The sequence below is a fragment of the Typha latifolia genome, chromosome 7 (assembly GCF_019914945.1).
Source record: "Typha latifolia isolate L0001 chromosome 7, TyphaL0001v2, whole genome shotgun sequence".
Lineage (NCBI taxonomy): Eukaryota > Viridiplantae > Streptophyta > Magnoliopsida > Poales > Typhaceae > Typha > Typha latifolia.
The window spans coordinates 706,034-718,534 of NC_133092.1; the positions used below are offsets into that span (position 1 = coordinate 706,034).

Here is a 12,501-nt window from a genome sequence, read left to right on the forward strand (position 1 = left end):
TTGAAACTATTGTATCTACCTGCAATTTTTTTTTTCTCCATTCTATGAAAGTTGTGAGTTATACATGATCTTCCACTCTACGGACTGGAATAAAGAAATAAAACATAATCTTTGGAGAGGTTTATGACTAGAATCTTCCAAACAATAGATTTCATAAAGCTTTGTTTCAAAAGAATACAGGGTTGATCTAATATCCCTCGTTGCGGATGATTGAGTTCAAACTGGAGCAGCCGAATATGAGCCATACCTGTATTTATTTAAGTATTTATTTAAGATCTGATCCATTTTCGTATGTGAAAATTATCATTTAATTATGAATTTATATTAACACTAACATAGGGTATTCTAATAAAACATAGGGTTTCATTTATAAATAGTAAAAAGCTTATAGGAAGCAAGCGAGAAGTATTATATAACACTAGCTATTCTTATGACAAAGAGGGAGTTAACCAGATGGGAGGAGGCCAACGCAAGTGTGGACCGCCGGATTCGAGCGGCACCACACTCCTTTCCTTCAAATCGAAGATTCCTACGTCGCGCTTTTCATCATGCTCGTCCATGATATCCGATAAGCCCTCCGTGAAGTATACGCAATTCCCTCGCAGCTCCGGAAACTCTGAGGAGGAGAGGCACATCGAGCGGTTAAGACCCGTGAATATGGCAACCTCGCCAATGTTGGTCAACTCGGTCCACTCAAGCTTCCTCTCGTCAAGCAGGACGACTCTGAACCCCGTGGTCGACTCGGTCCCCTCATACTCGCCCATTTCCCTCAGCACAAGCATCAACTCGCCAGCGGGAGATGCCACCAAGGACTTAAAGTAGAAATCCTCGGCATCGTAATGCGGCGGAAGCGTCATGATGGCGCGGCGCTTGAAGGAGGAGAAGCCGTCGGGGTCCCAAGCTTCAACAATTCCGCTGGTGGTCACAGTGTAGACCCGACCCTCGTGGTGGATAATGTCCATAATGCCTTCGACGGATATGAGACAAGTCCATCCTTTGTCTCCGGCCCTGACGAAAGACAAACTACTTCCGGGCTCATGGATCAGGAAAACGGTGAATTCGCTGCCGTTGACTATCAGTACGGCCTTCTGAAACATATAGCGGCGCATCTCCTCGAGGGATAGTGCCATCGGCGGTGTCCGCTTCCCCTCGCTGTCGACACCGTAATCTGTCGTCCCCTGGTCCCTTAGGAAGGTTACATCGTCCACCAGGAACCCGGAGGCTGTCTTCTCTACGAAGTAGAAGGTTGACAAGGGCGGGAGGGCGATCTGCTCGCGAGTGATGGGGTTGAGGAGGTGCACCTCGCACGCCTCGTCGTGGGTGACGAGCCATCCGTCGGAGGAGCCCATGCAGACTCTGCTGCGGATTTTGGGCTCCGGGAGGGGGATCGACCGCAACTTCCCGTCGGAGAGGGAGAAGAAGCTTGCCGTGTCCTCGGTGCCTCCGGGAACCATCAGCCATGGGGATTGGGGCTTCGGGCGGACATTGAGGTGGATTACTTTTCTCGAGGCCAACCTCCACGAGACGCAGACGCCTGAGAAGACGAAGTATTCGGGGATGGAGAGCCTCTCGACTATTGTAATAAGGAGATCCGCGGGAAGCCCAGACCAATCCGCCATTGGATATATCGGCAACTTTTGGATTCGAAAACAGGGGAGGATAGCAGCACATATATATATATGGGTATTCAACAGTTTGGGAATTTGTTGGTATCGGACTCGGTTTATTAGTAGTCTGGAGAAAGGACACGGCCTAAACCAGACTGGGTCCGATTAGGATTAGGCAGGGTTAACAAAGTAATAATCTAATAACGGTTTCACATAATATCAGAACTAATCCTATCCGGATATGTCTCTGTACGTAATTTTGTTTAAGATAAAAGATAAATGCAGTTTATTTAATTTTATCTTTTCAAATAGATCTGCAATATATTACGCTTTGATAGATTTACAAATCAAAGTTTTCCTACGAATTACCACCCATATTATACACCAACATAATTCATGCTAAGTAGTGGGACACCTTTTCTTTTTATTAAAAAAAGATATTACTTTTTTCTACTCAATTAGAAAGTAGTAGAATTACACATCATTAAATCTTTAAAGTTTACATATCTTGGCCTGTGGACGAAGTAGGCTTTATACTAATTTGGCTTGGGAAAGAGATCCATATGGTCGATATCTTCCTCCCCTGCCATTGTCATTGTTTTGGCGGTTCCCGCTGTACATTTAAATTATTAAACCACATAAGCATTTGCAAACAAACAGAATAAACCAGAGCATATCAAGTCAGAAGCAAAGCATCCATCCAGTTCATATCCTTAAAATGCACGAAACCATATCTGTTCTCGCGTCCAGATTTGGCAGAAGGAAGAACCGCTGTTAGTATTTGTCCATGGTGTTGGAATAGCTTTTTCAGCTGATCTTCTGTCGCATTCTTGGGCAAAATTTTCACATAAAGGACCTTAACCTGTAATAAAAGCAGTCAACTATGAGAAGAAAAGTGGACAGGTGCAGAAAATTATGTGAAGTGGAAAGCCAATGGAACATTGTTCTATTCATAAACCTGAGAAGTTGAGGCAGAATCACCACTTTTAGGATCTGCCAAGCTCACAGTAGGAGCTTTAGTATCCAATTTAAACTTTGGTGTGGGCATCCTCTTTCTTGAGTACTCCGCACAAGCATATGATTGTAGTACTCAATGAAAGTGAAACCACGATTATGGCTGGAGTTCTTTGAATCCTGTTATAGGAAAAAAAAATATATGGAAGGGAAGATCAGCAACTCTAATACACATGTTTGCAATCCAACCTCCCAAACAACCCCACAAGTCAATAGTTTGTTCAAAGCCTGCATGCATCTTTGCAAGTGAGCTAAGAGCAGTAGAGGTTTCCTACCCTCATTAGTTCAACTTTGATTACTCCTGACCAATCTTTGTCGCTGCTTTCTTCAAATCATCATCTGTCCAGTTGTCTGGAACATTACCCCATGCTAGGTACTTTTGTTTGTCATTCATATACATCCATTGAAGCGATTGTATCTACCTGCAAGAATTTTTCTCCATTCTATGAAAGTTGTGAGTTATACATGATCTTCCAGTCTAGGGACTGGAATTAAAAAAAATGCATAATCTTCCTGCATGCCTTTTGAGAGATTTATGACTAGAATCATCCAAACAATAGATTTCATAAAACTTAGTTTCAAAAGAATACAGTGTTGATCTAATAATCCCCATGCGGACGGTTGAGTTGACCGGAGCAGCTGAATACGTAGCAAGCTCTTTTGGGAAGAAAAAAAAAGACCATTAAACGAGCCTCAGGAATAAATGGGAAGCAATAAGAAAGAGAGCTTCTATTTCTTTTTGAATAGGTAAAGTGCAACCATCCATTCCTCGCCATTGTTGTATCCAAAGAGCTCTGCCACCGAGATGAAAAATGTCCGCCAGTATGCAATCCATTTGGTGGCAGAATCTTTGCCATAAGTAGACTCAAAAGTAGGCCTTATGGAAGCAATGTTCTGGTCCATCCGTTTAAGCCACTCTTCACTACCAAAAAAAAAAAAAAAGCAGAACACTTTCAAGTGCTTGTCAAAATTTGAAAACTAAGAAGAATGAACGAGAAGTTAATTCACAGTGAAAGGAATTTCCCACGGCATGTAGAAGTCAAAAGAAAAATAATGTTTATCGAAAATATTGAATTCCCAAATTTTGACAATCAAACATCATGTTACTAACTAAATGTCAACCAACTAAATACAGTCCAAGTTTCTTCATTAAAAAGTTGACTAAGGGTCTTGAATATATCACTTCTCAAGTGCATGATTATAAGCTCAGAAAGTAAATGGTACATGCCAAAAAAAAAAAAAAAAATGTTCAGATGTTATCTGTAACCTGATACAAGCCCCAATTGACATAATTATTCTCAAAAATAAGTCGAGATCATTCTCTATGCAGGAATTTGCCCGGTAAATTGTCAAAACAAGAACTTAAATGCATAATAAAAATACCACATAATTCCAAGTAATTCTAACTTGGGCTGCATTACGAGTATATTTTGCAATTTCTAGATTTTTCTTCTTATTGAGAACATACCTTGTCCTTGAATAATGTGTTCCATTTACAAGCCAATGATCGACTACTGCAACATCTTCCTACACAATGATATTCAAACATCAGCAAAGGAAACATAAACTAGCTAATATTCTTAAAGTGCATCTGAGTTAGGGCCAAAAAGCAGAGCCAGATATTCATAAGTCAGTATTTTTGAAATAAGATATCCTCAGAACAGTTACATAGTATCTTTATCAGTAAAATAATTCCTAGATATTAATTCCTCTTTCAATTATGAAGCCACTGTAAACATTGCCAGAACTTTAACAAAGGCTCATAGCAATTTACGATCATCACATCAAAAGAATCAAACTCTTCCAAGGGACAGTATTTGCTTTTTCTGTTTTCTATCAGCAACATGACATAATTCAACTACAAAAAGAGCCTGATTTCTGCATTGTTGTTGACAGCATATTAAGCTGAAATGAGATATGAAGAATATAAATATTAGAGATTTAGAGACCTAACTCTCAATAAGTAGGCATTAGAAATAGGGAACACATTATCAATTCACAGCTGTGATGTTATGCAATGGCAGGTGACAGTTGCATATAAGCATAAACTTCTAACCTGAAAGTACAGAAGAAGGTCTGCAGACGGCATTGTCCCGCCACTGAAGAAATATCTTGTAATCCAGTCATCTTCATTTTTGTCCTGAATGAGGGAGATTGACAGCAAATGTGAGGTTATGACATGGGAAGGTAAATTCGAACAGTAGTTCCAGTAGAACATTCTAAGTGGAATTACACAAGTAAAATCATCCCATCATTTACATCTAAACTCAGAAGAAATCAAGGACACTAGCAAGTTATGATACTTTCTGCATTTAATTTGTCAATAAATCATCAAGCAGTACAATACTAGTGCAGGAATCGAACCATACCTCAAAGTGGTAAGCAAATGTTTTATGACAAAAGTGATGAATGAATAGTAAACTATCCTGCTTCATCCACATTGATAGCTTTTTAAGAAGTTCCTTATAGTTCTTCATGTGCTGTGGAAGGAAAGAATTCACATTAAAAAATGCTGTTCATGATAAGTACCACTCATGAAGCCACAAGAATTACAAACCTCAAACATCTCTATAGAGATGATTCGGTCAAAAGAAGCCTCCATTTGCAATTTGCTAATGTCTGCAACGATTATCTGCACATTCGATAGCTCAAGGTCCCTGAGAGGAAATGTGATAGAGCAAAATGATATCTCATCTCCGTCATGCATCCTCCAACAAAAACAATAATGATAATAAAACAAAAAAAAAAATCACTTGCAGCACAAGCAAATCGACTATGCTATGAGTAGATGTGCTTCTATGCAGTTTGAGTTGAAATTTTGCAAAAGGCACATGTTAGCCATCAGTACAAGATGATACTTCAATTTCCAAGCCCATCTTCCAAGGCAAAACAGGTACATGTAGGTAGAACTATTTTCTATAATGCTCCAGTATTTTTGTTCTATGGTTTATGTTCAGATGTTCAATATGGATTTGTCATTTGACAGTTCTTGGAAGAACCATCAATTTCAAACAGTCCCTGCACGGAAGTTTGGTACAAATAACGATTATTGTTTTTGCTGATTGAGATAAAATATAACTATTTAATGCATCTACATGAGCACAAATATTTACATAAAGAGAAATAATTATTAAATGTGCAGAACAATATTATGAACTGCTTATTAAGAATAAGTCATGAAAGCATATTTATTACAGAGCATTAGCACATTAAACAAGCAAACTTACCGACATTGTTCCTCGATAAAAGCTTTTTGTGTTTTTGAATTACATATCCCTGTGACGCTGCAATTTCTATATTTCTTTGCTATGTGCAAAGAAAGGGATCCCCACCCACATCCCACATCAAGGACTTTTTGACCATCTTTTATTTGTGCCCTATCACAATACACCTCCATCATTGCATCCTCAGCATCCTCCAGGGTGCTTGACATGTCTTTGAAGTAACAGCAACTAAATAGAGTTGGAATATTTCTAGTTCAGAATACTAAGATATGGAATCAAATATCAATAAGAAAGTGCAAAAACCACACAATAATAATATGACCCGGTAATATAATTCAAGCCTTTAAAGTTGAAAATTCATGCAAAGACTAGAGATCAAATCAATAACAAATTTTACAGAGGTAACTGTTGAATATATATTGATAATGCAAAATTGCAAATTCAACTCTTTCAATTACTTGCAGTTGATATGATCTAATAAACATAAACAGCAAAACAAACAAAAAAGGACTAGACATCCAGTTCATCTCAGATTCTTTTTATCAACTATACTATGGACAACCAGATAAGCAATGAACAATTTATCATACCAAAGCCATTGGTTCTTGTTCCTGGTTAATATAATCGGTAACCAGAACCAGGCATCTTACACTAGAGGAATTGGTACTTGCTTCTAGGGGTGGCAACTCCAAACCTCAAATAATTAGACCACCTGAAACTGGCTGACATAAGTTGGTACTTTCACTAATTGATGAGCTAATGAATTAGAGGTATTTCGATGATGCAACAATAAAACTAAACCCCTTAACGCCAATTATTTGGGATATATCATATGGATATTCTTCTCCATTTAGTATTCGTGAAAAGCGTTGTTTTAACATCAAGTTTGCCTAGGCGATTGTCAGGGTTGAGCTTTTCCCAGTTGACTAGTGTAAGAAAATTTCAAGTTAGTGATTCTTCATAAATATCAATCCATAAGATTGAGTTTATTAATAGCTAAATGCCTGTAGAATCCATGAGGCAGGCTAATAAATTACTTTTCTTATGATTGATAAAAAAAAGACCAAGTGAAACTATAGGTATACATAACTCTCTTACAGTTAATGAATAATAAAATTGAGCATAAGAAGTGCTGCAAGGCAGTATCTAATGCTAAAATCATCAGTAATACTGACTCCAACAGTAAGTAAAGGTGAAGAACTCAGTTCTTCACTTTACAGGCTCATAATTGATGTCATGCCAAAGGAAATGATATTTGGACATTCCCATACAAAATTATGTCGTAATAAAGCATAATCCTGATCAACAACATATATGTATTTTCTGGATTATATGAAGTTTTGCACCTGTATTTGAGTTTCTTCCCGAGCACCAGCTTGAAAAATGAGGTTGGCACTTCGTAATGTTGGGTTTTAGCTTTATCAGTCTCCACAGCTATAGGCATCTCTTCAAGTGCTGTAAAAGGAGCAAAAGCAGTAAGCACAATTCAACTTTCTTAAACAGAATGATGGATCTCAGAAGATACATCCTGGTTGGGTCTGAGGTAAATATTTTTAAGTTTATATGGCATAAAGATTAAAAAGTAGAGGGCTGTGAGTTGTGAGTGATAGAAATTCAATGATTTAGTATCTTCAGGAGACGAACTAAAAGCTTCATTAGCTATTTATATCTATTATCAGAACAGCACTAAGTATGGAGAATAATGGTTTTACCACAATAAAGAAAATTTCAAAGACAAGATCAATCTTTTAAAGTTTTAAATATGACAAGCTATTAAAATCCCGTAGGCTTCAATACTAATTAAGGAGCTAAGTCGCTTTGGGGAGAAAAGGCCATGACTAATCAGATCAACAGGAATATGCAACCGCATTACTGTGTTACGAGAGCAAATAATAAGACTCAATCTACTTGTTTTGGGGACTTCAACGATATCAGTGCAGCTGTTGAAACCTAAATCCACTAACACCACTTGGTTTTGCACGAATATCACCGCATAACTATTAAATTCTAATCAAAATCTACTTCTTCAAGGGCAATAATAGCACGCTCCACTTCGAGCAGCATGGGGTTTAAGATCAGGATTCCGTTTCTTAATCGAACTAGAAATTAAAACCAAGTAGTCTCACAGTGCTTGAAGCGGAGGAGATGGGAGAGCTGGAGTTCGGCGGTGGGGAGATACCCGAGGCGGAGGCGCGAGGCGAGCAGCACCCGCGTCAGCCGCCGGACCACCGCGTCGGGGAGCACGTTCCGCTCCAGCGCCGCCAGAACCATCCGCACCGCCGCCTCGTACGGCCGCTGCACCAAACCCTCCATTCTTACTCTCTCTCTCTCTCTCTCTCTCTCTCTCTCTCTCACCCTATGCGATAGCGGCGGGAATAGCGGCAAAAGAGTAACAGAGAGATGGGATCTCCATTTTTATATTATTTTGAAATAATAAAATACCAATATATCTTCGGGCTATGGTGAATAAGCTATCCACGTCTCTTGTCCCTCTCGACTGATCCGGACCGTCCATTCTACTTTGGACTGTTAACTACTAACTACCACTTGCCTTATCCGATCGAAATTTAATTGAGTTGATTACTACTTACTAGTAGTTTTATTTTATCTATTTATTTACTTATTTGAACCAAGTTGATGTAGATTAGATGCATTACTTAATATATCATGCATTTTCCATATAAACATTAAATTCAAAATAATTGTACTTACTCTCAAATAAGCAGCTTGGACTGCTCCATTGTTAAAGATAGCAACATTTTCCAACAATCTGGGTATATGTCAGGCTATAAATGTTAGTTTCTTTAATCATAGGTTTCAATTCACTTCGGGGCCCAAAATCTATCAAAATTGGATACCACTTCGATCTCCATTATATTTGGGTTTTCTATTAGAAATCTCTTTATTTTTTTTCCGAATAATTTGAAAGAATTTTTTGTGTCTGAATTCAAATGCAATGTGAATTTACCATCCTTAGTTGGATTACTTTCCAGCTTTAAAACAACGGATGGAATTATACCGTACAACGTCAAACTTGAAGAATTTATGCTCTTAAATTTTGTTCATCCCTAGCTCAATTATGCGATTTGACTGCATCCCTTGTGCAAAAATAAATAAATTCTCAGTTGGGAATCAAATTGGCTGGCATCACCATGCTTGCTCATAGCCCACTCTTGCAAGTGAAAGAATTATTCACCCTCTTTTCCATGCAAATTCTTTGAAAAGCGATGAGCTTTTTCGAATAAAAACAATAGAATAGAAACAAAAGCAACCTCCCACTAATGGTAAAACGACAACACTTGCATGTCCACCCCCATGCCTCTTGTCACTTCCCTTGTTTAGATCTAGAAGCACGTCTATTATAACCTGGTCTCAAACTAAAATAAGGTGCATATTTATGAATGGAGTAACAATTGTGGTATCATGATCACGTTTATAGCAGGTGGGTTTCTTCTTTAATTTATTTTTAAGTAATTGTGCTCACTTTTTCGAAACAAAAAGATATATATATATATATATATCAGCAATAAAAATAGTTTTTTTTTGTTTATTCTTAACTATTTTTAACTCAAATTTGACTAGATTTGGGATATCCTTTTGAGCTGTACTGATATAAGAAGAGGCATATAAAGAACTCAAATCTTTCTTGGCTCCATCTTCATCATTACCATCTGCTTGGCTTCTTCTTTCCCTATAAAACTATTTACATGACAGTGTGTGGTTTGGTGAATGAGCAATATAGTATGTCAACTAGTCGTGTGATGGAGGTTATTTCAAGATAATATTCCTGTTCCATTGAGAGAGAGAGAGAGAGAGAGAGAGAGAGAGAGAGAGAGAGAGAGAGAGAGAGAGAGAGAGTTGATTGGATGGAGAGGGAGGTGATGCATTGGAAAGTGGTGCCCAAGAGTAATGATAGGAGATAGGAACAAACTAGAAATGATTATTTTATTCAAGGGAGGTTTGTACAATTTATTCCATTCAAACGGGAAAGAGTACTACAAGACTCCACTCCTTGCCCCTCTTCTATTTATAGCCCCTCACCCATTCCCTTCCTCTCCATCCAAGTAAACAGTAATCTACATTATCTACTCTTATCATTATAATCTCTCTCCCCATGCAGATATGTGCATATAAATATGATAATATTTTGTTGGTTAATTCTTTCTGTGGGGGTGAATGGAGGTTGACAGAAGAGAGTGAGCACCCATGGTGTTTTCTTGCATGTACTCATGCTTGAAGCTATGTGTGCTCACTTCTCTATCTGTCAGCCATTAGCCAACCCCATGTTTCATTTTTACTATGTTATATTCATTACTTGCTGATTACTTTGTTAGATGTAGAGGTGGGTTGGGTGGAGTTTGACAGAAGAGAGTGAGCACAGATGGTGCTTTTCTTGCATGAAAGATCGATGAGGCCATGCTTGAAGCCATTTGTGCTCACTTCTCTATCTGTCAGCCACCAACTAAGCCCACTTCTCGGGCTTTGTGTGTGAAATTTTATTACGGGGAGTTGGGTTGCGAAGAGGTTGACAGAAGAGAGTGAGCACACATGGTGCTTTCTTTGCATGAGAGAGAGAGAGAGAGAGAGAAAGCTTCATGCTTGGAGCTATGCGTGCTCATTTCTCTATCTGTCAGCCATCACCAACCCTAGCTTTTGATCTTTTTCTATTTGTTGTTGGTGTTGCTTAATTATTTCCTCTTTTTATTCTTGTAGATCTTTCTTAACCGTAGAAGGAGAACTGCTGGACTCTTCTATGGTATTCACCTGGCAAACCCTATGTGAAGGAACTACGTGCATGGCTAAGTCGTTGTCATCCCAAGTTCCAAAGCTAGCTAAGACTAATTATGGACACACAACGGTTGGACTACTTCATTGATTTTTGAAATTTTTTCTTGTTGAGATTATTTTATGTTCATCTGTATTTATTCTTACTGCAGATAGATAAATGTTCAATCTCTGCAACTACAAGTAGCAACAAATTTACATTAACTCCTGGAGAGGAATCTTGCGACCTTGATCAAATCATTCTCTTTTCTTTGCAATTGTATCAGATGTACTATATCTCAACAATCGAAAGTACTCCAAAGTGCAATGAATGATCAGATTATCTATAACCATTTTCGAGGGAAATTTGCATATGCAAGCTAGATGAAATAGAAACATCACAGTTCTATGAGAGATTAATTTGTGGAGTTGGATGACAGCCGAGTATATATCGCTTATTGTAATGAAGTACTATAAGAAAAACATTTAATGACTATAAAAATTTAAGATTTCCTGTACAGTCATTTTTATGAATGAATTTGTAAAACAAAGTAGGTGTAAGATCACCTCATTTATGAATTATTTTTTATAATAAAGTAAGTGTAAGATCACCTCATAAAATGAATGCGTTAATTCTTCGAAGAGACTCAAATGTAAGCCCCTGAAGATTGAGTTCTTCTTTCCGTTGATTCCACATCAGAAGATGTGGTGGATGATTTGATATACAGGAGTTTGCAAAAGGCTAAAAAGTTTTTGACACTCCTGTTTGTTGATATAGATGGATATATATATATATCTATGATTGCTAAGTTCGGAATAAATTCTCGAGTTTTCTCATGCAATTTGGACAAGTAGATCTCCAAATAAACGAGTCGAACTCATGCAACTTAATTTCAGAAAGAGACCTCGTATTCTGAAGGATGACTAGATGACACCTTTTAAATTTGAAGAAAAAATGACAATATTTAATCTGAAACTTGTCCCTCTCTCTCTAAGTTGAAAGATTCAGTTAACATAGTCTTTTCTGAGTGAAACTTTTGGCGAGAACTTATTCAGAAATAGTCAACTCATCACCCCATGCATCCCGAAGGGGCTGACTCATTGCCGACATAACAATGCATGCGGAATCTACTGTCCACTTTGTTTCCAGAATAGGAAAGAATGCCCCAACTTTCCCATAAAAATATTCTGAAAGTGGATGGATAGGATAAGATGGCAAAGCTAGCAACGGCAATGCACCTTGCAGCACGCAGAGCTTGGGAAGACCACTGATCCGACACGTGTCTTAACCCCATGCGTCCGTCCTGTTCATCTTCGAATAGCTACTAGATCTAGAAGAGCAAAGATCGAAAGAGATAAAGACAAGGACTCATGTTCTTTGGCAGTTGCAGCCATGTGCTCAGACCGATACTTTGAAAGAAAGATAACGAATATTATAATTCTCACGTAAGAGATGATGTTTTAACCTTTCTCATGCCCTTTGTTTTTGTAATCTCTAGTTAATATACTCTGATAGAGACTGCTTTATTGAAGTTAAGCAATTTCTTTTAACTTATTCGAGACTACTCAAGTAATTAATTCCTAGGATGCAAGGAATTTAAGATATTTGCTTTCTTTTGGTGTGAAGGGGAATTTGGTTCTTCTTCAATACAAAGAAGCTATCTTTTTCACTTTGTGGAATTACACAACTTTCACTGAATATATAAGTTCTTGACGCAACCTACGAATCTGGACAAGAGAAGAAAAGAACAAAAATAAATAAATAAATAAATAACTAGCAGGTTCATGTTGAGCATAAATTGATTCTCTTTGTAATTGATTCGAGTGTTCCACTTCTAGAATAAATTGATGAATTTGAATTTCAATCGATAGGTTAATTGACAGCATCCCAA

General features: G+C 37.9%; 2 protein-coding genes across 3 annotated transcripts; both read right to left on the reverse strand.

Moving 5' to 3' along the window:
* Positions 1-344: 344 nt before the first annotated feature.
* LOC140792871 (F-box protein SKIP23-like) lies at positions 345-1,727 on the reverse strand. Its single transcript, XM_073144092.1, has one exon. The coding sequence runs from the start codon at positions 1,617-1,619 to the stop codon at positions 429-431; it is 1,191 nt and encodes a 396-aa protein (XP_073000193.1). The 5' UTR covers positions 1,620-1,727; the 3' UTR covers positions 345-428.
* Positions 1,728-2,000: 273 nt separating this feature from the next.
* On the reverse strand, positions 2,001-8,258 carry LOC140792872 ((S)-coclaurine N-methyltransferase-like). Of its 2 annotated transcripts, none has more exons than XM_073144094.1 (10): positions 7,972-8,258; positions 7,192-7,300; positions 5,849-6,073; positions 5,179-5,278; positions 4,991-5,101; positions 4,678-4,761; positions 4,090-4,148; positions 2,897-3,543; positions 2,566-2,741; positions 2,001-2,469 (listed from the first exon to the last, which is right to left on the reverse strand). In XM_073144094.1, the coding sequence occupies exons 1-8, from the start codon at positions 8,156-8,158 to the stop codon at positions 3,351-3,353; spliced, it is 1,068 nt and encodes a 355-aa protein (XP_073000195.1). In that variant the 5' UTR covers positions 8,159-8,258; the 3' UTR covers positions 2,001-2,469; positions 2,566-2,741; positions 2,897-3,350. The 2 variants fall into 2 exon arrangements, with proteins under 2 accessions (XP_073000195.1, XP_073000196.1); XM_073144095.1 differs by having other exon boundaries at positions 8,025-8,167.
* Between the last annotated feature and the right edge of the window lie 4,243 nt (positions 8,259-12,501).